This window comes from Callorhinus ursinus, unplaced genomic scaffold (assembly GCF_003265705.2).
Source record: "Callorhinus ursinus isolate GAN/ISIS: 27379988/994484 unplaced genomic scaffold, GSC_fseal_2.0 scaffold19, whole genome shotgun sequence".
Classification (NCBI taxonomy): domain Eukaryota; kingdom Metazoa; phylum Chordata; class Mammalia; order Carnivora; family Otariidae; genus Callorhinus; species Callorhinus ursinus.
Genome location: NW_027397081.1, coordinates 14,910,446 through 14,936,080, shown reverse-complemented (window position 1 = coordinate 14,936,080; position 25,635 = coordinate 14,910,446). Strand labels below are relative to the sequence as shown.

Genomic DNA, 25,635 nt, shown 5'->3' with positions numbered 1-25,635 from the left:
GGCTTGAACTCCCGACCCTGAGATCAAGACCTGAGCTGTGTGATCAAGAGTTGGACGCCTAACTGACTGAGCCACCTAGGTGCCCCGGGCATCATCCTTCTTGAAGCTTCTCTAGTGATTCATTTCCCTCTCAGACTGTGTAGGGTACTATTGCCAGAGTCTGAATTCTTAGTTTCAGCAGGGCTGATCCCTCAAATGAAGCAGATCTTGACCACTGGATTTTTTGGGAATACAGTGCTTTGTGTCCTTACCTGATGTCAGAAAGGCAAGGGTACCAATTGTTTCATTGGACATGATGTTATGGAAACGTGCTAGCTGTCCAAACATCTGTAGGCCAGCCTCCTTCTCTCGGCGGGCTTCTGGAGTCAGACTATCCCATTCACCTCGGTCTTTCTCAATCTGCTGAATCTTTATCTTGCTCAAATACTACAGAAACCAGAGGTGAAATGTATCAGAGAAGAAAGTGCAGTTGAAGGAAGATGATAATTAAGCAGTTCTATTTATTTTTTATTTTTAAAATTTATTTATTTGAGAGTGTGAGAACAGGTGGAGGGACACAGGCAGAGGGAGAAGGAATCTCAAGCAGATTCTGTGCTGAATGCAGAGCCTGATGCGGGGCTTGATCCCACCACCTTGAGATCACAACCTGAGACGAAATCAAGAGTCGGATGCTTAACCAACTAAGTCACCTAGGTGCCCCTTAAGCGGTTCTATTTAAAATCTAGTTTGTTTTTATTTTCCTAAAAAAGATTTTATTTGTCAGAGAGAGAGAGAGAGAGAGAGAGAGAGAGAGAGAGCAAGCATGCACAAACAGGGGGAGCGGCAGGCAGAGGGAGAGGCAAGCTCCCTCCTGAGCAAGAAGCCCGATGTGGGACTCCATCCCAGGACCCTGGGATCATCCATCCCAGGACCCTGGGATCATGACTTGAGCTGAAGGCAGATGCTAAACTGACTGAGCCACCCAAGTGTCCCTAAAATCTAGTTTAGTAACCTGGGAAAACCAGGGACTATGTAAGAAATGTGAGCCTTTATTTCTCAGCATAGGGCTGAAGCTCCACAGATTTGTTTTAGCCTGGGAGGCCTTGTGGGTAGTTCCCATATGTGTATTATAGTCTCTGAAATAGAAAGGAGGATAAGTAGTATCATGTCTGAAACCGAGGCAAAAATAAATAGGCTAAAGTGAAAAAAGGGACAAATCCTTCTTAAAAAACGAAAACAAAACAAAACCAAAAACAAAACCCCAAAAAACAAAAAACAAAACCAAACCCAAAACTGCCTATCCAAAAACAAAGCTCTATCAAATATGCAAGATGTCTGGAAGGAGAAGCATAAATATTAAAAACCGTCTACTTCTCATCATTCTTGCAGTCCTATGACAATGCCATCTGGTGTCATTCTTTGTATCACAGAGCTCTTGCTTAGAAGGGTCTGTTTATTATAGGACTTGTTCTTGTTTTCTACGAAAACCTATCTAAAATCTAAAAGTACGGGATTATGAAAAAAGCAGGAACTCTCCTCGCAGATTAAATCCAAGTTACTGGGGGACTGCTAATCCATATGAGGAGCTTGTGGCTGTCTAACAGGCCGCCTTCACTACTTACCTGCCTCATCTCCCCTTGGGAGATGGGCCCCTGCCTTAGCTGTCTTACACCTGTCACAGAGAAGGGAAGTTTTTTTTTTTTTTAAGATTTTATTTCTTTATTTGACAGAGACACACAGTGAGAGAGGGAACACAAGCAGGGGGAGAGGGAGAGGGAGAAGCAGGCTTCCCACTGAGCAGGGAGCCTGATGCTGGGCTCGATCCCAGGATTCTGGGACCCTGACCTGAGCCGAAGGCAGACGCTTAACGACTGAGCCACCCAGGTGCCCCGATAAGGGAAGTTTTTAATAGGAGCAAGAAGCAGCTCCATGAGGGATGAGTAAGGACATGATGATGCACTGAAGCTGCTGACAGGCACCCGGTGTAGACTTTGGGAAACTCGTGTTTCAAATGTAAAGATTTGGGAGGCTGCGGATAGGTGACGAGTATTGGTGACTTACAGTGTTTATATGAAAAAATAACCCAAACCAGAGATTTTTTTTCCAAGGAGTGATGCGAAAATCAGAATCTTTCAGGAAGGGGATAAGAATCATTGCCTTAGTGAGTCACTGCTATTGATGTGTTGGGATGGAAAATGGTTGAAAGTCATTGACCAAATGCGAGGTCCTCGGATTTCTTTCTGTGCCGCTGGCCTGATTAACCCTGCCAGGGTACCTTAGTTTAGCTTCATCACCCTTTCTTTACCACTCTCTGCCAAAATATCATCCTAGTTTATGAGGCTTCAATGACCCTTGATCTTGGTCTCTAATGGAATAATACCTATCAAACTCTGTAATGGCAAGGCTCATGGTGTACTACTGCTCATAAATTTTTGGTGTCCAAACTGGTACTATGGGCATAAAGACTGCTCTATTGTAATTTGAAGGTAAAAAGTATGTACTTATCATTTAAAGGGAAAAAAAAAGTATGTTATTTGATAAGGGCAGTTAAATCTGTTTTTTTTTTTTTTTTAAAGATTTTATTTATTTATTTGACAGAGAGAGACACAGTGAGAGAAGGAACACAAGCAGGGGGAGTGGGAGAGGGAGAAGCAGGCTTCCCGCTGAGTAGGGAGCCCAATGTGGGGCTCGATCCTAGGACCCTAGGATCATGACCCAAGCCAAAGCCTGACGCTTAATGACTGAGCCACCCAGGTGCCCCAGTTAAATCTGTTATAAAAAATTTTTAAAGATTTTTATTTGTCAGAGAGAGAGAGAGAGAGAGAGAGAGAGAGAGCGCGCGCGCGCACAAACTGGGGACCGGCAGGCAGAGGGAAAAAGCAGGCTCCTTGCTGAACAGGGAGGCTGACGCCAGACTTGATCCCAGGACCTGATCCCAGGACCCTGGGATCATGACCTGAGCTGAAGGCAGACACTTAACCAACTGAACTACCCAGGCGTCCCTAAAAAATTTTTATATACTTATTCTTACCTGTATGGCTTCATCCAGGAGGAAGATGGCATCATTCATGAGCAGGTTAAGAAAGCGGAGGAAAAGCGGGGGATTCATGGCTTCTAAATTCTTAGAGGCATAGTCAGCCAAATCCTGGAAGTCCCAGCCCAAGACAAAACCATTTTAGTACTGAACCACAACTCACTGGGGCTTATCTGAAGTAAAACTCAGAGAACTCAGCTTTGGCTTCACCAAAAGCTCTCTCACCTTAATGCTCTCTCGATAGGTACCTGTTCCCCACATGTACCTTAGGATGGGATACATGGGACGTCGGTAATTAAACTTCTGTTCAAATTGATGGGGGTCTCCTGGAATAGGGTAAGAGCAAAAACCCAGCAAAGGTGGTGCTACTAGAGAAAGAGTAAGAGCTTATGCCTGTGGAGCCATTTTCTTTGATTCTGAATGTGTCAAGACTACTGACAAGATCTGCCCTGGGAGTTTACAAAGGCCCAGAGTAACAGCCAAGTGTTTACTTATTTCCCTACTGACAGAACAAGAGGGAGACAGACATAAAAGATACTGCATGCAGAAAAGGACAAGGACCAAGTTGTACCCTAAACGCCAGGGGCGACAAATGCTTCCATATCCAAACGTAGAGTACTTTTCAGACTTTGAATGAGGCCTCTGAACTGGCCATTGTGGCAGTGACAGCCGTGTGCTGAATGGGATACTAAGTAACCTCCATATTCTTCACAGATAACACCCCAGCTGCGAAACGAACTGGTTCTTAGTTACTCTGAAAAATCAGGTCAGGGTCTAAAAACCTGAAGCTTATACTGTTTTGACCAATCAAAGGAACGAACCACAACATCTCTGTAGCTTGGGTCATATGATGAAAGAAGATCATGGGATCTGGAGTCAGAAGATCTAGGTTTTCCTTTTGGCTCCACTTAATTCAAGTCTCTCTTAACATTTTTTAACTTCTACTTCCTCAGAAATAAAACAGGAATTATAATACATCCTGTACCATTGCACGTAAAGGGTTGAAATGGTCATATAATGAGATAACTGCAGTGACTTGTGTGACTATATATGTATCATGAAGATTTACATGCACTATCTCATTAGTCGTCACTTCAACCCATTTTATAGATGAGGACACTAAGGCTCAGAGGTAAGTGACAAAACCAAAATCCAAATAGGAAAGGCACTCAGTATAATGTTAAATGTCTCTCTGAATGTTAATTGTATTTATCACCGGATGGTAGGACAACTTTTATTTTATTTATTTAGAACATCTCTTTTAAAAGGGGTCTTAAATAAGTGCCTAACATATATTGTTTACTGCTTGAGATGGGGTACAGTTTTGATCTCATGGTGGTGAATTTGAGCCCCATGTTGGGGATAGAGTTTACTTAAAAAAAAAAGAAAAAAGAACTGTCCCACTATTCTGCAATTTTGAGGCAGATAATAAATACCTGGGGTCAGGGTGGCTGGGTGACTCAGTTGGTTAAGCATCCGACTCTTGATATCGGCTCAGGTCACGATCTCAGGCTTATGAGACTGAGCTCTGCATTGGGCTCCACACTGGGCATGGAGCCTCCTTATGATTCACCCTCTACCTCTTCCCCTGCCCCTTCCCCCCACTAAAAAAAAAAAAAAAAAAAAAAAAAAAAAGACCTGGGTTGTAATCGAACAGGCTACTTAGCTGGAGCTTGATTAAATCAAGCATATAATTAGAGTATGTGTGTTTTTTTTTTTAAGATTTTATTTATTTAATAAATAAATAAAGGAGAGGGAGAGAGAGAAAGAGAGCGCACGAGTGGAGGGAGGGGCAGAAGGAGAGGGAGAAACTGACACGGGCCTCCATCCCAGGACCCTGAGCCAAAGTCAGCCGCTTAAACCAAATGAGCCACCCAGGCGCACCCCCTTGTTTTTCTTTTTGAGGTGAGACAGAATTGACCTGATTCTACCACTTAGTTGTATGACACAGACAAATTATCTTTTCGAGCATTCATGTCCTTACATGTACAACAGGGATAATACAGTAAAACTTGCCAGATGGTGACAAATTAATGAAACAATGTTAGAAAAGCACTTGGCATCAAGGCCGGCACATAGCAGATACTCAATAAATGATGGCTGCTGGCATTTTTCTGACATTAAATACTGATCAAGCTAGGAGACTCCACTAGTATCTGCTTCTCAGTTCTGGACTGCTTTACCTGTAAACTCAATGTCCACAAAGACCTTGATCAGAGCTTCTGCAAGGTGGGGTGCATAGGGAAAGTTGCAGAACACACGTTTCCGGTGGAACACACTGGATACCAAGGGATTTGGAGTCTGGTCCAGGTGGGGCATCACTGCTTCCAACACCTCAGCCAGTTTGGCCCTTAGGTGGGGATTCTTCATCCTGCAAAAAGTGCAGAAAGCAAGCTGAGCAGGTAGAAAACTCAACTCTCAAATTCATGACTATTTTCTCCACATGAGGAGCCAAAACACCCTATACCACTGTTGGAGAAGAAAACAGGATTCTGTAGTGTCAAGGCTATCAATTTCTGGGGGATGATGCAGAGTACAACATCATTCAACTTTTGAGATCACAGCCTACCAAGTATGAAGATGAATACTCAAGTTTCTATTTAATGCTTAGCCATTCTGTTTACTTCTCTACAATAATCCATTGTTTATTGCTTACATTCCCTGACCGTTTCACTGAGGATAAACTTGCCTTTCTAAGCTTCCTGAGGCCCAGGGTCAGGATGCAGTTTTTTTACGTTACTTACGCTGCACACCACATGTGCCTAATAAATACCAGTTGACTCATGATTTCCCACTGGGTCTGCTCAGCTCAGTGAAGGCTTGGCTTCTACCTACTTCTCACTGACATGGCTCAGGGGATTGTACATCATTCTCTTTGCAGCAAATCTTCACTCATGCACACATGGTTTCCTTTGGCCTAGACACCAAAAACACCAGAGAAGCAACTCCAAAGGTCAGTGGGCGTCTTTCTCTGAGAAAGGGGAGTAGAAGCTATGAATGAAAAGATGAGATTAGAAAGCACTTACCTGTGTTTACTGCTCATGCAACTCAGAACATTAAGAGTAAACTTTGTGACCCTACAATTGTTAGATCATCAGAACTGGCTGCCACTGGTAAGGCTTCTGGCATTAAGGTAACTATTTTAACCAGCCACTAGCAGTGGAATTCCCATCGGGTCTCTTACACGCAGGTTCAGATTGTTTGTGGGCAAAGTCCTTGGCTTATTATGCCTCTGAAGAGGGGGATTTCTGGCTACCCTTAAGGGTGGTCAGGTGATACATTAGTGTTAACACAACTTCTGAAGGCAAGCCCTTATGATTCAGGCTTGGTTTAGAAGTCTTCTGAATGCTCTGCACCTCTAAATGCTGTCAGAGCCAAGCTTTCAACACCTCACCTTTCTATGCTTCCAGTGAAAATTGTGATAAAGTGAAGAACATGTTCTAGGGAGTCCGCTGATGTCTCCAAGATGTCATCAGCAAAGCGGCGGAGAAAAATGAGGAAATCACCCAAGTTATCTGCAAAAAATTCTGGAAAACAAACAAACAGACAAACAAACCCATTCACTGCAATTAGTGAAACATCTGACTTTCTGTACTAAGCAATATTGAAATTCCTCCCTTTTGCTCTACCTAATAAAGATTAAAAAAATCCAAAATGTCTTGTAGGTACTAGGAATGGTGACAAGTTCATAAATGTAGACTCTCCTTTAAAGGTAAGTCAATTTTTATTTCTATCCAAGTCAGTATGAAAATAGCAGAGACACAAAATACTGTTCACACACTAGTGCAACTTAAGAAGGTACACTGATACACATTCTTTTCACACTCAAGGTTAACTGTGCATTAAATAACTCTTTAGATGGATAAAGAATCTTCAACGAAGATGAATACATTAGATGACTCTGGTCATCAGTCTCCAGGATGGTCCTCCAATTGTCTTTGCTTCCTGGTATTCATGCCTTTGTGTGTCCCTTCCTGCACTCTTCCAGGGTAGAGGCATACAGAAGCAATGGTATATCATTTCCATGGTGAAGATACAGAAGCCTATAGCTTCCATTTTGGTTGCTTGCTCTCAAGGAAGCCAGCTGCCATACCATGAATAGTACTAAGGCGAGACCTGTGTGGCCTGGAAAAGAGGCCAGTAAGCAACTGAGGTCAGCCAACAACCACATGACCTGGCTTGTAAGCAGATCCTCCAGTTCTGGTCGAGTCCTCAGATTCCTGTGGCCCTGACTGAGAGCTCGCCTGCAACTACATGAAAGACCCAGAGGCAGAACCATGTAGCCAAGCCACTCCTGGATTCCTGACCCACAGAAACTGTGTGAGACAACGTTTGTTTTAATGTGCTACGTTTTAGGATGATCTGTTACTTAGCAATAGATGACCAATACAGTGATCAAGAACATATAACCTGATTTTGATGGACAGTATCTGCCAACTCCTCCCTGACAAACCTACATACACGACCTCCTCAACCAACAGGGGATGATAATTTTTTTTCTCCCTAAAGAATAGCACAGGGAGAGTTGGACAGATAAATTTAGAAGATGAACAATGAAGACAACATTAATGCAAAACTAACAGCTCTGAAAACCCTGGCTGCACTTAGTCCTTTGAAGACTATTTTCTGATACACACAGAAGTGGGAACACAAGGCTGAGGAAAAAGCTGTTGGTTCTCCCATACTCTGACCGGTAGATACTGTCTATAAATTTGAGTTGTTTCTCCAAAAACAGTTGAATGATAACTAAGGAAGGGTACTCTGAGGATTAAACTTCCAAAGTGACCCAGTTAAACTTAGATAGCTATAAATAGGCAGTTCCCAAGGAAGAGCCTGCTTACCTGGCACATAAGCCAAAGAGCTGTAGCCGTCTGGCAGAGGAAAAGTTAGCTCAATTGGCTGTGAGCCCTCATTGCCTAAGGCCAGCTGAACGAGTAGAACAGCCATGGACACCTGCAAGTTGAGACAGTTCTGTAGCATCTGGGGCTCCGTCATGGCAGTCTTCGTGGAAAGATAGATGGTCATCAGTCGTTCAAACTGCTCACGGAGGTTGTCAGCAGCAGGGCTAGAGCTTTGCTGAGCATCCCGCCAGGCAACCTGCAGCCGATGCAGATTTTGGTTGATTTTGACCATCTGATCATGCAACCTGCCCCCAAGAAAGCACAAGAGACTGGGTCAGGAGGCTCATATAGGGCAGTTGAGTACAGATCGTTCTGGAAAAACAAATCTTCATTTATTTATTCTAGTATTCTCTTTTAGGATATAGGGGCCTGCAATTGTGGTGACACAGAAGGCACTCACTTATGGACAGGACTGGGGCAGGGGTCATAGCACCGGGCAAATGTTACCAAGTATTTGACATAAATGACACTAACTACAAAAAGCAGCCTTCAGCTGAAACGCACCATCCAAAGAACAGTAGCTTGGTTAAGCAGGGTGTAGACTGGGCTGTTACCATGTAAAATAAATAACGATTAGACAAATTACAAAAAGAGCCCAGCAGGATAGTTTGACACTGCACAGTTGCAATGTCTGTACTTGGATGTGGTTATATGGACAGTCTTTCTACGGTTAGTTAAGAACAAAAGCTGAGAAAAAGGACTCTAGGTTAGTAACGACCACATATAAACTGGTAGCCACCTGGGCTGCAACCTAAGAAACAGCTTCCAGTCCTCTGTTGTTCAATATAAAATTACATTATTCTTCACAAAGGGCCAGCGAAATGTTCTCTAATGAAAGGAAGCCCCATAATTCAATGTTACGGATAGTTGTCTCTATGGATACAGTTCAAAGTCATCTTCTTTGGCCCTGTAGACAATGTCTAGGGTTAGCTAGCCAGTATGGGAGAATAGATGACATTCATTTCTATGTCTGAGTGTCAGTGGTTGAACAGGTTAAACATATGCTGCATTATCTATTGTCTCATTTAAAATGTCAATGACCGGGATAGAAAAACTCCCTAATAAAGATACCATTTTTCTAGAAACTTCCCGAGTTTTAAAAAATGCTCTGTGCCAATGTAAGTACCCTGAGAAGATATTTAAAACTGCTATTCTCAGTACCTCTTCCTAAGGACTGTAACAACTTTATTTCTAAATGCAGTCATAATCAACTAAACCAGAGGAGGGAAAAATCACAGAATGGTGTGTGACCAGCCAGAACCAGAACCGTTTTTGGAAGTCATACACTCTAGTTCTTAAATTTTCACACTTCCAGAATCCTTTTGATCTTTGATACATAAATCTTTTGTGGTCTACTGATCTTATCGGGAATCCCTGATAAACATTTCTTCTTTTTTTTTAATTTATTCTTTAAAGAGAGAGTGAGAGCGCATGCACGTGTGTCTCGAGCCCCAAACACTTCTTTAATTTTGTCTCTATACCATAAAGTAGAGGTTCATCTTTTTTTATTAGGAGTAGTAAGTAATCAAAATTCAAGAGCAGAAAGTGAAAAGTTAAAACGATTCCCCTTTCACAGATTACAATAGGAAGATAGTGATTTAAAAATTTGCAAGTTTAGGGGTGCCTGGGTAGCTTAGTTGGTTAAGTGTCTGCCTTTGGCTCAGGTCATAATCCCAGGGTCCTGGGACTGAGCCCCTCATCAGGCTCCCCACTTAGCGGGGAGCCTGCCTCCCTCTCCCACTCCCCCTGCTTGTGCTCTCTGTCAAGTAAATAAATAAAATTAAAAAAAAATTTTTTTTTCAAGTTTAGGGGAGCCTGGGTGGCTCAGTTGGTTAAGAGTCTGACTCTTGGTTTTGGTTCCAGTCAGGCATGGCTGTGGGATCGAGCCCCGAGTCAGGCTCTGTGCTCAGAGGGGAGTCTGCTTGAGGATTCTCTCTCTCTCTCTCTCTCTCCCTCTGCCCCTCCCCCTGCATGCCTGTGTGCTCTCTCTCTTTAAAATAAAGAAATCTTCAAAAAAAATTTGTGTGTTTAGAGAACAATACTAGTGTATTTATTTATTTATTTATTTTTTAAACTTTTTATTTATTTATTCATGAGAGACAGAGAGAGAGAGGCAGAGGGAGAAGCAGGCTCCCAAGGAGCAGGGAGCCTGATGCGGGACTCGATCCCAGGACCCTGGGATCATGACCTGAGCCGAAGGCAGACGCCCAACCATCTGAGCCACCCAGGCGCCCAATACTAGTGTATTTAATTTTAAGAAGTGTAGTAGGTCAAAAATGAAAAGGAAATTCAGTTATCTGGACAAAAGCAATTCACGTAAACATGATTTAAGTGCATACAAAACTCCGTTCCCATTAGATCCTAACGGGAGCTTTCAGAATAAAGTGAGACTCACTTTCAACCTTCTGGTTCTTAACTCCACAAAACAGTTCTTTCTGAATGACATCAGAGCAGTTACCTGTGAAATCCTAAGTATAAGGTATACTCAGTCAGGACGAGGTTCTCCGTCACAAGGTTGTAGTTCTGGGGGAACTTTGGCTCCTGCACAGCGGGGATCAAACAAGTCTCTTTGTCCAAACCTCAAAGAAAGTAAAAGGAACAGTAAATGACTCACCACAGACTTTTGTCCTGGGTCTCCAGTGTCCCCTTACTCTAGCTTCACTTCATACTGCTACCAGTGAGAGCTTTTTTTTTTTAGTAATTTCCTTTTAAAAACCAATGTAGAAAACACTGTGGATGTTGCCAAGTGATAGACAGTGGATCATCTGTATCTATTTGTGCTCTTCCAGATTTATTTCCTTTTGACCATGTATTGCTTTTAGGATTAGAAGAGTCATAAAACTGGAAATACACCAAAATTAAGAGGGATTCATTTTTTTTTTTAAAGAGTGATTCATTTTGAGTGACTTATTTTCTTCTTTTCACTTCTCTGCATTGTTTTTCTCCAAATTGGCCCCAATATTCTTCCTCCCTAGACTCATTTCCTGCCAATTCCCATATCCCTTTCCCACCTAGCTCTCCCCCTGAATTTCTCACTGTTCTCCAATCAAGCCTTCCACAGCTTTGTACCTTTATACTTTAAACCCAACTCATCTCTCAAGACTCGGCCGCAAAGACTTCCAACTTCTGTAGAATTTATTATTCACTCTCTCCTCTGTGCTCCCATAGTTTAGCCCTATACCATATTATGATTCTCTGTTAATATATCTGCTTTCTTCTGGAGGCTGAGTTAAAAGACAAAGCAGGGACTGTGCTTTATTTTTAGAAAGAATGAATCAATCAATACCTAAAGGTTGCTAAATTCAGAAAGATCTCACAAAAACACAACATCTAAAAGCTACCAGTTTTTTTTAGACGTCTGTCTTTTTAAAATTTATACTAGCTTTTCTTTTTGCCTCCTCTTTGAGAAAGAGGCACCTTTGTGAAAAAGGATAAAGGTGAACGCCTTAGATGTTACACACACACGTGCAAGCATGCACACACACACACCATCTTGAGAAGGCCAGTTCCCCCCTACCTCTCATGTGCACATTTTTAATTTTTCGTTCTTCGTCATTCAACTCCTTCAGGGCACAGTAAGTGGGATTAAAGGTGAGGAGCCGAGAGGATCTGGGTTTGCAAAACGGCTGGCATAGCTTCAGGAGAGCAGCACCCAGATTCAGAAAGAAGGCATCCGAGGCATACATTTGGAAGAAGATTTCTGGCATCTGATTGGCCCAAATCTTGGTGCGGCCTGCGTTTGCATGCAAACAGTTTCCAAGCCAGGACAAGATACAGTGTTTGGTTTCTGGAGAGAGCTGGAGTAAGTTCTTCAGCATCTGGTAGATCTTTTCATGGAACTGAGCCATGAACTGTTTAACCAGAAAACACAACCATAGAACATTCCAGTTTCACAATCCTCATATTTGTTACTCCCAAACCTTAGCCACTGGCAATTTCCAAAAATATTCTCATCCTAATTTTATACCCCAGTTCTGATTTAAAAAAAAAAAATTTCTGGGCACTTATGAGAGATTCCCTGATGAGCTGCCAAACTACAGATAGCATTTATATAGCTTTAGAGCAGGGGTCAGTAAACTGTCTGCAAAGGGCCAGACGATAAATATTTTCAGCTTTGCAAGCTATATGCTGACTGTGGCAACTATTCAACTCTACCACCGTGGCATGAAACCAAGCCATAAACAACATGTGTATGAATGGGCATGAATGTGTTCAACAGAACTATTTACCAAAACAGGTGGCAGGCCAGATCTGGCCACTGCAGTAATTTGCCAATCCCTGCCTTAAGAGTTGTGATGATGGGAGATTGAGACCATCCCCAAATCAACCACTTACTGCCTCATGTTGGCCGGACCTCTGCTAGAATTTACACTAAGAAGCCCAAATGGAGAGGACGTTGGTGGAAGGAAGGAAAGGAAAAAAAATTCGGTTTATAAGCTGGAATTCATATGGAAGATTTTAGGAGCCCAGGTTATAAGAAACAGCCTGGTGACGACAGCGAGGACTGAGGGGAAGTGGCTGTGCCACAGCACAGGGCAGAGAGGAGCAGCAGCTTACTCTTAAACCGCGCACTGGCTTCTCCTCTGCCCTGAGCCTGTGCTGAAAAGAGGACAATTTCTTTGCGTGATTATGGTAGAAAGCCAAGCAGATCGATGTGTTTCCCCAAAGAGGCTCAAGCAGCCTTATCTGCATCTGCTTCCCGAGGAAACGCGACTTCATCTAAGATTAGGGGGCTGGGAGACAGTTCCACCTGATGGATGTTGGCCTCTTGCACTTTGATCTCCTGGGGACTGGAACGAGATGGATTCAGGAAGTAGCCATGATTTTCTACTACACCTGGAGTCTTCAATAAGCAGGAGATATTCAGGATTACACCCAGCAAGGTCTTCTGGTACATCTGCCCATTGCCAGGGTCCTTGGGCTGAATGTACTCTACAAAAACCTAAAGGAGAAAACAAGGCCTACTTACTAGTCTGTATGAGGAGGGAAAGGTGGTGGGGTGAAAGGATCTCAAAGACTTAAGTCTATATGACAACAAATGTATCTTTCTTTTATTCAACAGGTAATATGAGAGCACCCTCAGGATAGGTTATTAAATCACCAGCTCAAATGAATACGTAACACCTTTCAAACCTACCTTTGCCATATCCTTCTGCCTAGTGAAATAGAGAAGAATATCCAGATATGCATAAAACAGGATCTGACAGAGTTCTAGATCTTTTATTCGGCCCAATAAAATATCAAACACTGGAATCATGACTTCTGGAAATGTGCGAACTTCCTCATCCAATATCAAGGCTTCAATGACCTCTTCCAGAAACTCAGTTACATCTTCAAAATCTAACAGATGACGAACGAGAGGAAAAGAAGCCCACAGCGATTTTTTTTTTTTTAATTTGACAGAGAGAGACACAGCGAGAGAGGAAACACAAGCAGGGGGAGTGGGAGAGGGAGAAGCAAGCTTCCCGCGGAGCAGGGAGCCCGATGTGGGGATCGATCCCAGGACCTGGGATCATGACCTGACCCGAAGGCAGACGCTTAATGACTGAGCCACCCCGGCGCCCCGCCCATAGCGATTTTTATATGCTTTTACATACAGGCTCCTTACGCTTCTCACATTCCGATAATTCTACTGGTATTCAACCCCAAAAGTCAAGATATGAGCTCTCTTCCTTAATTTATACTTCTGGAACCACAGTGGCTCTGAGGCTTTCTAATGCAATTAAAGGAATTTTAAATTTGGAAATCAAAATGTAGAAACTCAGAGATCTTGCTTATGTACTCACGTGCTCCTTGGATGGCTTCCAACATCAAATCTACCAGTTGCTCATGGATGTTCTGGTCAACATAGATCTCTGGGGTGAGGAGTACTGTTCGGGTATTGGACACAGTGAGGTTCCTGCATTGCACCGCAAAGGGGAGCAGGTTCTCTGGAACTTTGGTAATCTGGAAACAGAATGAAGAAGAGAGGGGAGAGCCTAGTTCTATGACCTGAACAAGGGTGAACACAGCAAATAGAATGAAAAAGACAATGTACCCCAAAACAGTACTTGCTATCCTGTGGATGCTTAAAAATTCGTAAGGGTTCATTCTTTGGTGTAAGGAGTCACCCACCTGCTAGAATTCTAATCCTGGAAGTGACCAAGCTTAGCTCACTCTTATTTATACCTCAGTGGAAATGAGTTTATCACACTCTTTTTTTTCCCCTCCCCTGACCTTTTCTAAGAGTATGACTTTTTAGGGTTTGTAGGAGAACAGAAGGCCCTGGTTAAATGGGGAAAGGAATAGACCCCAAGCCACAGAAAGAACAGACGAAAATTTCTGACAACTCATAGTGCCTCTCATATCTAGTTTCTGACATATTATAATGTATATAAACTGATATAAAAGACACTCATCCAACTCTCTGGCTTACATGTTAAAGTCAAACCCAAGACTACTACACAGTTCTCAATGGGGATTATTCCTTTACCTCTTCTTTAGCTCTTTGGAAGCAGGAATAAAGGTAACAAAAAATGTGCCTCTCCCCTGCATCTCGATCAGCAGAGAGATTCAACGTTGAAGAAGAAGTCATGTTAATCAAGTGGTTGCCTGGGTCCTGAAGTAGTAAGCGAGCGAAGACAGCCTTTAAGAAAAGCAAACAAACAAAACACTAAACCACTGCAAAGTTAATCTTAGGATATCAAGATGTAGAAGGTCATTTTGACAGAGGTTACTGCGAGAGTCACAGGATATAGAGTGAAGGGGTAATATAAGACCCCTCTCTTACTACTTTAGAAAATATTAGGTACATAAATATAAGTGTATATGCATTGATCCTTGAACAATATGGGTTGGACATGGATTTTTTTCAGGAAATACAGAACAGCACTGTAAATGTATTTTTTCTTGCTTCTAATTTTCTTCATAACATTTTCTTTACCCCAGCTGACTTTATTGTTATCCATAAGGCTACCTGTCAACAGTAGGCTATTAGTTAAGTTTCTGGAGAGTCACAAGTTATGTGTGGATTTTCGACTGCCCCTAACCCCCACATTGTTCAAGGGTCACCTGTACAGTTATCCCAAATAGAGCTCAAGCATCTGGTATTGCCCTAGCACAGAGTAAGCACTAAAACAGTATTTATGGAATGGTGTGGAGAATTAGCGATTGAACTTATACATGAAATTTACTCCTCTGTGTGACTGCTGGCCTTACTCAGACTTATATAATTTAAACATATAAAGTTAAACTACAAGTTGTCAAGTGTCTGTCCTACCAAAGTTTTATTCCTTTAATGTTAATTAGGCACTTATAAGGTAAAACACACTGTTTTGATTTTGGGAAAGATACAAAGACATGGGCCTTGCCCTTGAGAACTTAAGGGTCTGATAGGGGAGATGAGACAGGTATAAAAAAAGCCAGTACATGTGACAGAAGGTGACAACTGCCATCCGAGAGGCACAGATAGATCACTCCAGGAATTCAGATATGTGGCCATGGTAAATGAGAAGATCTCCAAGGAGGAACACCAAAGACAAAGTTAAGAGATGGAATTATGTAAGCAAAGTCATGGTTGGAGAAACGTGAGCAGAGTTCAGCTGCATGGCTAGTTTGTGCTAAAGGCACCCCAAAGGAACATCAGAAATGGTACCTGCTCAACATTGTTCATATCAAGCCAGTCTTGATCTTCCAGGTCTACTGCCATTTCTTCCAAATACACACAACGACTGGGGATGCCATTCCCACTTTTCAAGCTGGGGTCACCTGGGAAATAGTTTTAATCTGGTAGGTTAAGGATAATGCTTCTGTCTTATATAGACAACTGATCTTGACAGCATTTCTCTTGAACTCCAAGTCTGACTCAGGTAGTATCAGGATAATCTTGACATACAAAGCAGTATCTAAACACTTAAATCTTTTCAAAGAGTCAAAGAGCATGTCAGGTTTTGTTATAAACATAACATCCTGAATTCCAGGCATCAGCACCTATTTTTTTTAACTACAGACAGGACACAGAGGGAAAACACTATCTGACACCTCGTGGGGCTTCTGTCTAAATGTTTAGGTCACCTCTGAGAAGAAAAAGGATTTGGCTACCACTCGCATTTCCCTTTTAAGGTGGTAAAGGCAAGGAGCTATATGGTCCAGTCTGTACGAAAATGATAATGAAAGCTATACCTTGTCTAAATATTATCTTTAGGTCACATCAAAAGCTTCACTAAACTATCAAACCTGTGTTCTAGGGAATACAGTGGGTTTGTTTAACCATTAGATACAATAAGTTTCTCAGAACAAGTTCCTAGCCCAAGCAGGAAGGGAAGAGTAATGAATAGACTGGCTCCAAGTCTGTAACTCACTGTTGTCCAGAGTAATGAGGAAGATCCTTTGGATCATGTGATTGATGTTGAGTTGTTCACATATTTCCTGCTGTGAACGGAAGGAGCGGCTAATCTCAGCCACAGAGTAATCAAATTCATCCAGGCTTTCTGACACACTATTATCCGAGTCATCTGGGCTAGCTGGGAGTTCATCTGCCAGAAAATGTAAGCCATTAACAGTTAAACTCCTCTCTTTAAGAGAGAACCAAGTATACTATCAAAAATGATAAATGTTATCAAGAGAAAAATAATTCTGGATGGGAAACAAGTTAATCATCTAATTAGTGAACATCTCAAGTCAGGCAACATCTTTTTTTTTTTTTTTAATTGAGGTAAAAATTGAGGTATAGTGGGGCGCCTGGGTGGCTCAGTCATTAAGCGTCTGCCTTTGGCTCAGGTCATGATCCCAGGGTCCTGGGATCGAGCCCCACTTCGGGCTCTCTGCTCAGTGGGAAGCCTGCTTCTCCCTCTCCCCCTGCTTGTGCTCTCTCTGCCAAATAAATAAATAAAATCTTAAAAAAATAAAAAAATTGAGGTTAACATATAAAAAATGACATATAACATCATATTAGTTTCAGGTATACAACATAATGATTTGGTATTTATATATATTGCAAAATGGTCAACAAAATAATTCTACTTAACATCTGTCACCATACAGTTATAAATATTGCTTTCTCTTGTGAATAGAACTTTTAAGATCTACTCCTTAGTAACTTTCAAACATGCAGTACAGTATTATTAACAACAGTCACCAGGCTATTCATTATATCTCTCAGGCTTATTGATTTTATAACTCAAGTTTGATCCTTTTGATCCCCTGTACCTACCCCACTCCGGGCAACCACAAATCTGTTCTCTGTATCTATGAGCGTTCTTTCTCTCTTTTTTAGGTATCACCTATAACAGAGAACATTTGTTTGTATTTGTCTTTTTCTGTCTGACCTATTCCATTTCACAAAGGTCCGTCCCTGTTGTTGTACATGGCAGTAATATTCCATTGTGTGTGTGTGTGTGTGTGTGTGTGTGTGTATCATATTTTCTTCATTCATTCATCCATCAGCGGACACAGGTTGTTTCCATATCTTGGCTATTATAAACAGTGCTACAACAAACACAGGGGTGCATAGATCTTTTCAAGTTAGCGTTTTTGTTTTCTTTGTATAAATACCCAGAAGTGGAATTGCTGGATTATATGGTAGTTCTATTTTTTAATTTTTGAAGAACCTCTATAATGTTTTCCGTAGTGGCTGCACCAATTTATATTCTCACCAACAGTGTACCAGGATTCCCTTTTTTCCACATCCTTGCCAACACTTGTTATCTCTCGTCTTTTTGATAGTAGCCATTCTAACAGGTATGTGGTGATATCTCATTGTGGTTTTCTTTTTTTAAAGATTTTTATTTATTTATTGAGAGCAAGAATGGTAGAGAGAGAGCATGAGAGGGAAGAAGGTCAGAGGGAGAAGCAGACTCCCTGCGGAGCAGGGAGCCCGATGTTGGACTTGGTCCAGGGACTCCAGGATCATGACCTGAGCCGAGGGCAGTCGCTTAACCAACTGAGCCACCCAGGCGCCCTCTCATTGTGGTTTTGATTTTCACTTCTTTGGTGATGAGTGATATGGAGCACCTTTTAGTATACCCATTAGTCATCTGTATGTCTTCTTTGGAGAAACGTCTATATAGATTCTTTGCCCATTTTTTTTTAAGATTTTACTTATTTATTTGAGAGAGAGAGAATGAGAGCGAGCACATGAGAGGGGGGAGGGTCAGAGGGAGAAGCAGACTCCCTGTGGAGCAGGGAGCCCGATGTTGGACTTGATCCAGGGACTCCAGAATCATGACCTGAGCCGAAGGCAGTCACCCAACCAACTGAGCCACCCAGGCGCCCTCCTTTGCTCATTTTTAAACTGGATTATTTGTGTTTTTTTGCTATTGAATTGTATTAGGCAACATCTTAAGTACAGGATTCTGAAATCCCTGGCTGGAAATCCTACCACATTTTACAAATTGAAAGTTTTATTCTTTCTGCTGATAATTAATTGCACCCCCTATTACCAAAAATAGCACCATTATGTTCCCCACAGAATCTTAGTGAACAGAGAATTACCTACAATAGATCAATATGCCTTTAATTATTTTAAATATATGGCTTTTTCCTGATTTTAAAGAATACATATATCTGAATAATCCCAAACTGTATAGGAAAACATTATGTAAAAAGTCTACTCTGAACCAATTCCTTATGGACAACCATGTCAGTTAGCAAACTGTTCCAGACTTTTTTTTTCCTACTGTGGTGCGAATGTTTATTGCTAGGATTTTCAGTTAAAAAAAAAAGAGAGGGGGCGCCTGGGTGGCTCAGATGGTTAAGCGTCTGCCTTCGGCTCAGGTCATGATCCCAGGGTCCTGGGATCGAGTCCCGCATCGGGCTCCCTGCTCCTTGAGAGCCTGCTTCTCCCTCTGCTTCTCCCTGTCTCTCTCTTTCATGAATAAATAAATAAATTAAAAAAAAAAAAAAAAGAGAGGGATCATACTATATATACTGCTTTTCAGCTTGCTTTTTTTTTTTTTAAGATTTTATTTATTTATTTAACACACAGAGAAAGATAGCGAGAGAGAGGGAGAGAGCACAAGCAGGGGGAGCGGCAGGCAGAGGGAGAAGCAGGCTTCCTGCATGAGCAGGGAGCCCGATGTGGGGGCTCGATCCCAGAACCGTGGGATCATGACCTGAGCTGAAGGCAGCGGTTTAACCAACTGAGCCATCCAGGCGCCACTCAGCTTGCTTTTTAAACTTACTCAGCACCAACATCCTTCTCTGTTATGTCATTTATAGGCCTACCTCATTCTTTGTAATAGCTGCACTTTATTGCATTGTATGCACACACACTGACTTGTGTAGCTACTTCTCAATTGATGAACATTTGGGCTGTTTCCAATTTTTCATGATTTCAAACACTACTGCACTGAATAGTACTTTTTGTACACCTGTGTATTTCTGTAAGGTAAATTTGTAGAAGCAGAATTGCTGAGTTAAAGAGCTTGCACATTTAAAAGTTAATGTGTAGGGGCGCCTGGGTGGCTCAGTTGTTGGGCGTCTGCCTTTGGCTCGGGTCATGATCCCGGGGTCCTGGGATTGAGCCCTGCGTCTGGCTCTCTGCTCCGCGGAGAGTCTGCTTCTCCCTCTCCCTCTGCCTGCCTCTCTGCCTACTTGTGCTGTCAAATAAATAAATAAAATTAAAAAAAAAAAAAAACCCCAGGCTTGCTATTATAACTGATGACATTAAAAAAAAAAGTTAATGTATATTACCAAATTATCCTCAGAAAGACTGCTCTCATTTACAAGCCCCTCAGCAGTCTATGAGAGAGTACCTGTTTAAATCATCACAAATTTCATAAAAATCTAATTGTTGTTTTAATGGGCAGTGCTCCAATTATTACTGAGACAAAATTTCTAAAATCATTTGATTATTGTATATAAATTGTTCATCTGAATCTTTTCCCCTCTAATTTGTTACTATTTTTTTTATTGATTGAATCCCTTTACTTTTTAAAAAAGCAACCTTGCCTTAGGAGATTGTAGGAGGAAAAGGGGAGTGAGGAATAGGAATTATAAGGAAATGGGAAAATATGATTTATGAGTATGTGGTTGGGGGAAATTTTGCTACATAGGTTCTTAGCTCCTATCGCTCTCGGGGTTCAGAGGAGAACTTAACCATATAGGAGTAGAGTGACAGATGCTTGTCTTTCTGGCTGTCAGCAGACAGAGCTGCCTCTCTGAATGGAATTCAGGCTGAAGGAGTACAAGTGTGGTGTTCACTAGAAGCCATGTGAGTCTGCATCTGCTTCTCTCTATCTACAGTGATTATTCTAAAAGGCCAGGCAAAACTCTCGGAAGTTAAGAGTTGCTTTAGTGTGGTGAGTTTAGTCAATATGAAGCTCAACATAGGAGGCCGAAGGTTTTGGCAGAGTTCTAACTGCTGGTGGAAAACAGGTTAGACCTGGTGGCATGCTAAACTCAGCGTAAACAAACTAAAACGAGGAGAAGCCAAAATAGTAACAGGAGTGCATGTACCTGGTTTGTCCCACGGCTTGGTGCCTGCAACGTTCCCAACTCTAGCCAGCCTGAGGTCTGCTGACAGCCAGAAGGACAAGCATCTGTCACTCTACTCCTATAAGGTTAAGTTCTCCTCTGAACCCCAAGAGCGATAGGAGCTAAGAACCTATGTAGCAAAATTTCCCCCAACCACATATTCATAAATCATGTTTCCCCATTTTCTTATATTCCTATTCCTCACTCTCCCTTTCCTCCTACAATCTCCTACTGCAAGAATCTGGAAGAGATTTCAGAGACTGAGACCCAGAGCTGCCTCCTTCGATCACGGTAGAAAGCCAGGGTTACATATACTCCCCCCTTGCTTCATCATCACCCCGTCCACTACTCATCTGTTTTGCCCTTACCTCCTTTTTATTCAGTCCTGAACAGAGAGCAAGGTTACAACTCAGCTGTGTATACCGACACTTTTGAAATAAACAACAAGGTAAAATATAAACATTTCTCCTTTCCAAAAAATACTATTATTCTCTTTGAAAGGAGAAGGGGAGTGATTTCTGGCTTGAAAGATTGTGACCACCCTCAGAAGACTAATAAATTCAAGAAACATCATCCTAATTCTTCTAGGCTATATGTCTTCTCACAGGAGGAAGTAAGACCCGATCTTAATTTTGGTCCTAGATGAGGAAAACCATTTTTAGGATTAGTGAGATATTCTGATTTTTTTTTTCACATTAAGGCAAAGGATCAGATTTTCTTACAAGTCTGTTCTAACAGCATTATGCTATGAAAGAGGCCACTCTATGGAATGGAAGAAGTATTTTGCTTGGGACTGACTCTGAAGCACTGGGCTTAAGAACAAATTTCATTTAGGGGCGGCTGGGTGGCTGAGTCGTTAAGCGTCTGCCTTCAGCGCGGGTCATGATCCCGGGGTCCTGGGATCGAGCCCCACATCGGGCTCTCTGCTCAGCGGGAAGCCTACTTCTCCCTCTCCCACTCCCCCTGCTTATGTTCCCTCTCTTGCTATGTCTCTGTCAAATAAATAAATAAAATCTTAAAAAAAAAAAAAACAAATTTCATTTATTTGTCTACCAAAAAGCCAAAAAACGTTTATAATTCTTCCTTTTACACATCTGCTTTCTACAGCTGCACGTAACCTGCTTTCTACATCTATGCCAGAACCTCAGTTTCCTATGTTAAAAAGATTTATTTAAATATCTTTTGCTGGGTGATTTTTAAAATAAACAGCTCGACAGCACTGGGATCACGACTAACATCTGTTACTACGGAACCACCTGCTATCTGGTCTCTCTTTATGCAGGAGGGAGGAGAGGACCCAAAAACAAAACAAAGAAGGAAAATGAACAAAAACCCCAATTTATGCCCTAAATGAACAAAAAAACCGACCTGTGCCCCCAGGTCGATTCCAACTGCAATTACAGACCCTAAGAAGACTTCACTTGGGAAGACCCCATTCTAGGTCATCTCCTCCGCTGCTCCTGGGTCCCCTACTTACCAGACTGCTGCTTCAGCTGCTCTTTTTGGATTGCTGCAAACTGCTTGGCATCAGCCAGGGAGCCAAAAAGAGCAGCAAAGGGGTTACTTGAGATGTTGTTGTTATTCTCCTGGTCTGTCATTTCACTTTAAAGTATCCTCCATCCAGACCTGGGGGGGAGGGGCTGCAGAGAGGACAGGTATCAGACACGGAGGGGCAGATAACACAACAGCTGGGATTAGACCCACAGTCGTCGGTTCCTTCCCCATTTCTCAAACACAATACATGTAAAAAGGCTTTGGGTAAGACCTTCCAATTCCTGTTCCAAGATTCAAGGCATTTTTGGCAAAATGGTTACGAACCCACCAACTGGATAAGTTGGCTTGATTTGGGGGCAGCTAAAACCAAAAAGCTTTAAAAATGTTCAAGCTGGAATGCATTTATCTGTTGACACGTTTCTATTTGCCATACCTTTAAAAAATAGGTTAAGCAGAAAGAATTACTGAAGTCAATGAGGAAACTCATCTATTCATTATAATAACAATGTGGCACTGACTGAAAAATATGACAACAGCTACACATTTCCCATAAATCTGGTTCTCATTCACCATGAACATAAGATGGCGCTTGCTCAGGCTTCTAGGACTTAAAGCTGCAGCCGGGAATTCCTCAGCTACATATAAACTAACTGTAAGCCTGTATCAGACATGGAACAGCAAATAAGGACAGGAACCTGACCAACAGCGTGTTGTGGGTTTCAAATATGTATTAGGCAATTTATCTCTACTCCGAGGCTTAAAACAATTGGGATTTCTTCCACTAAAAACTAAATGGTCTTTCCTTAATTCTGTATTTAATTTCCACTACTTATTTGATTTTTTGTAATACTGCTGACACACACAAATTCCTAATGTGGAACATGAAGTCATAGATATATACCTCAAAGGTATTTAGTGGAGCTAACTGAGCCTGCATTTGCACTCTTCTGATTACATTTCCTCATTCAAGCACCAAGGGGACTCAAGAGGCACAATGGGACGAGCGGAGCGCCCTGAAAGGCTTTCTTCCCTTCCTGAAATTTTAAGGCCACAGCACAGAAATACATCCCTGAAAAGGGTGGGGAAGAGACAAAGGGTATGAATATTTGGCTCTCAAGGATACTGGACCGCTAAAAGGACAGAGGCCTTACTTAAAAAGAGTGGGGATGGGGTATGAGGGAAGGAGAAAAAAATTTGGGGGGGTCTACCTTTAATCTCCCGAGGTAAGACTCCTTACAGAATCATATTAACAGAAGCTAATACAAGTCGGAAAAGTTACCCTTATTTTCTGGAGGAGGAGAGACTCTAACACTTCTTGACAATTCTGAGACATCTCCACCAGTTGCTTCACCTTCCTCTGTCAAGTGTTTTCTGCATTAGAGGTAATGGCTAATTATCTGTAATGACTTAGGCACACAGTCTAGTCTCAGCATGGTTCTGGGCTTTACTGCTCAAGGAAATGTAGATGTTGCTCTATATATTTTATTTTTTGCAATGTATAGCTTAGTTAAGCTTAATAATCCAAAAATAAAGATAGCACTTTTAGTGCTGGAATTCACAACGATCCTTGAGAGGACTTCCCCCTCATTTAACCACTGCATAAGCTTAATTGTTACTCCTAATTCATGTAGAGACACTAACAATTGTCTCATTATTAGCTGACCACCACCCTACCTCTATCCTAAGGTACCCTCAAGTCCAGAGGTATGCAAAAAGTATAGTGAGTTCTTGTCATTTTCTGTCTTTGAAACATCATCCTCTTTTTTCAACATGACACCCTACATTTTTCCTTTGGGGATCCATCCCATTCTCAGTCCATGTGTTCAGAAGAGGATGGCCTCACCCACTAGCTCCAGGAATGAGCATATGAATCTGGCTTGGCCAAAAAGAATGCAGCATACTCTGGCCAAAGGGACTGATTGAGGAGTAGGCACAAGACCCTAACAAGGCCTATCAGAATCAAGGAACACCCAGTTTCAGGCCTTTGGCTGAATCTACAGAAAAGGGAACTCTTTTTTCCTGCTTGGGTTGTTAGCAGGATAAGAAATAAACCTGGAATTGACATCCTTCCATCACCCAGAAGAGGCCTACCCCGAAACTAAGTCAAGATATAGGAAAACAGAGTTGAGAGATGGAAAGAGTCTTTCCGTTATAAAAAAGCCAATAGATTTCCCTATATTGTGTAAGCCAGTTTGAATGGGCTTTTAAAAACACAACAGAGAGGCGCCTGCCTGGCTCAGTCAGTACAGCAGCAACTCTTGATGTCAGGGTTCTAAGTTTGAGCCTCACGTTGGGTATAGAGAATACTTAAAAATAAAATCTTAGGGACGCCTGGTTGGCTCAGTCGGTTAAGTGACTGCCTTCACCTCAGGTCATGATCCCAGGGTCCTGGGATTGAGCCCCACATCGGGCTCCCTGCTTAGCGGGGGGCCTGCATACCCCTGTGCTTGCTGCTCCCCCTGCTTGTGCTCTCTCTCTGACAAATAAATAATCTTAAAAAAATAAAAAAAAAATCCTAAAACACACAACTGAAAAGAGTTTAAATTAATACAAAGGAGAGGGGGATGCCTGGGTGGCTCAGTCAGTTAAGCGTCTGCCTTTGGCTCAGGTCATGATCCCAGGGTCCTGGGATCGAGCCCCGCATTGGGTTCCTTGCTCGGTGGGGAGCCTGCTTCTCCCTCTGCCTGCCACTCCCCTTGCTTGTGCTCTCTCTCTCTCTGACAAATAAATAAAATCTTTAAAAAAAAAAAATACAAAGGAAATGCATCATCTGTACCTCTATAAGAGGTAGAAAGGAAGCAAGGTGAAAGTGAGGAATACAGAACATATGAAAAGATAGGCTCCTTAGACGATAGAGACAAATAAACAGGATTTATGATAATAAATGGCATTATTTCCTCCTTTCTCAATATTATACTGTCACATCACAAAAAGAAGCTAGGAGTGCCTGGGTGGCACAGTCCGTTCAGTGTCCAATGCTTGGTTTCAGCTCAGGTCATGATCTCAGAGTCGTGAGACTGAGTTCCATGTCAGGCTCCACACTCAACTGTAGTCTGCTTAAGACTCTCCCTCTGCCCCTCCCTGCGGCATGTATATACATTAAGATAAATAAATAAATCTTAAAAAAAAGTTAGCTTCCCATTACATTTTATCTATATTAATAGGATGTATAACTTTCTACGTTGTATTCCTAATGCAGACCTTCTACCTTTCTAGACAGCAAGCAATTTGAGTACAATTTCATATCTGATTAGTTTTTCTTCTGTGTCCCGCTTTGTACATCACAATCACAGAATCCCCCAAAAATATTTATTTAATGATTCAATCTTACATGCCATTACTCCTGACCTCCTTGTAAGCACTCATGATCTTCCTTCAAAGTAAGGGCTTTACTATGTGTCTTGGGTTGCAGTAGCAGGTCAAGCTTCTGGGCCAGACACTTGTGGCTCTCTGGTATCTCAGGATGTATAGAATAGAGAATGGAAATAAATCTCTTGTCATCTCTTTTTGAAAACAAAAAAGTTTCTGCCTACCTCACTAAGTTCATCTTTCTCATATGAACTTCAAATCTGTGCACAAACTACTTTCATAGTCCAATACTGTGTAACCACTTTTAAAAAGTTTCACTGGAAATGGAAGAATTATCACTCGATGGGAACCTTTGTGGAGATGTCAGTATAGATACGTTCAATGGTCTCACAAATATAACAGTACCTAGCTACTACCCACTCCAACAGGTCTGATAAAATAAGAACCCTGATATTTTGTTTTAAT

The 25,635-nt window shown here is 41.9% G+C and overlaps 1 protein-coding gene across 1 annotated transcript in view; it reads right to left on the bottom strand.

The window, feature by feature from the left end:
• Window positions 1-25,635, bottom strand: part of UBE4A (ubiquitination factor E4A) — a 37,027-nt gene that overhangs the window by 9,771 nt on the left and 1,621 nt on the right. The window contains exons 2-16 of the mRNA XM_025893415.2: window positions 21,845-22,007; window positions 16,254-16,427; window positions 15,548-15,660; window positions 14,387-14,539; window positions 13,701-13,860; window positions 13,052-13,254; window positions 12,665-12,856; window positions 11,432-11,765; window positions 10,373-10,493; window positions 7,855-8,159; window positions 6,408-6,540; window positions 5,197-5,384; window positions 3,239-3,339; window positions 3,011-3,124; window positions 252-426 (exon numbers count right to left, since the gene is read on the bottom strand). Coding sequence (XP_025749200.1) covers window positions 252-426; window positions 3,011-3,124; window positions 3,239-3,339; window positions 5,197-5,384; window positions 6,408-6,540; window positions 7,855-8,159; window positions 10,373-10,493; window positions 11,432-11,765; window positions 12,665-12,856; window positions 13,052-13,254; window positions 13,701-13,860; window positions 14,387-14,539; window positions 15,548-15,660; window positions 16,254-16,427; window positions 21,845-21,965 — 2,587 coding nt within the window. The 5' untranslated portion in view covers window positions 21,966-22,007. The remainder of the gene's footprint in view (window positions 1-251; window positions 427-3,010; window positions 3,125-3,238; window positions 3,340-5,196; window positions 5,385-6,407; window positions 6,541-7,854; window positions 8,160-10,372; window positions 10,494-11,431; window positions 11,766-12,664; window positions 12,857-13,051; window positions 13,255-13,700; window positions 13,861-14,386; window positions 14,540-15,547; window positions 15,661-16,253; window positions 16,428-21,844; window positions 22,008-25,635) is intronic.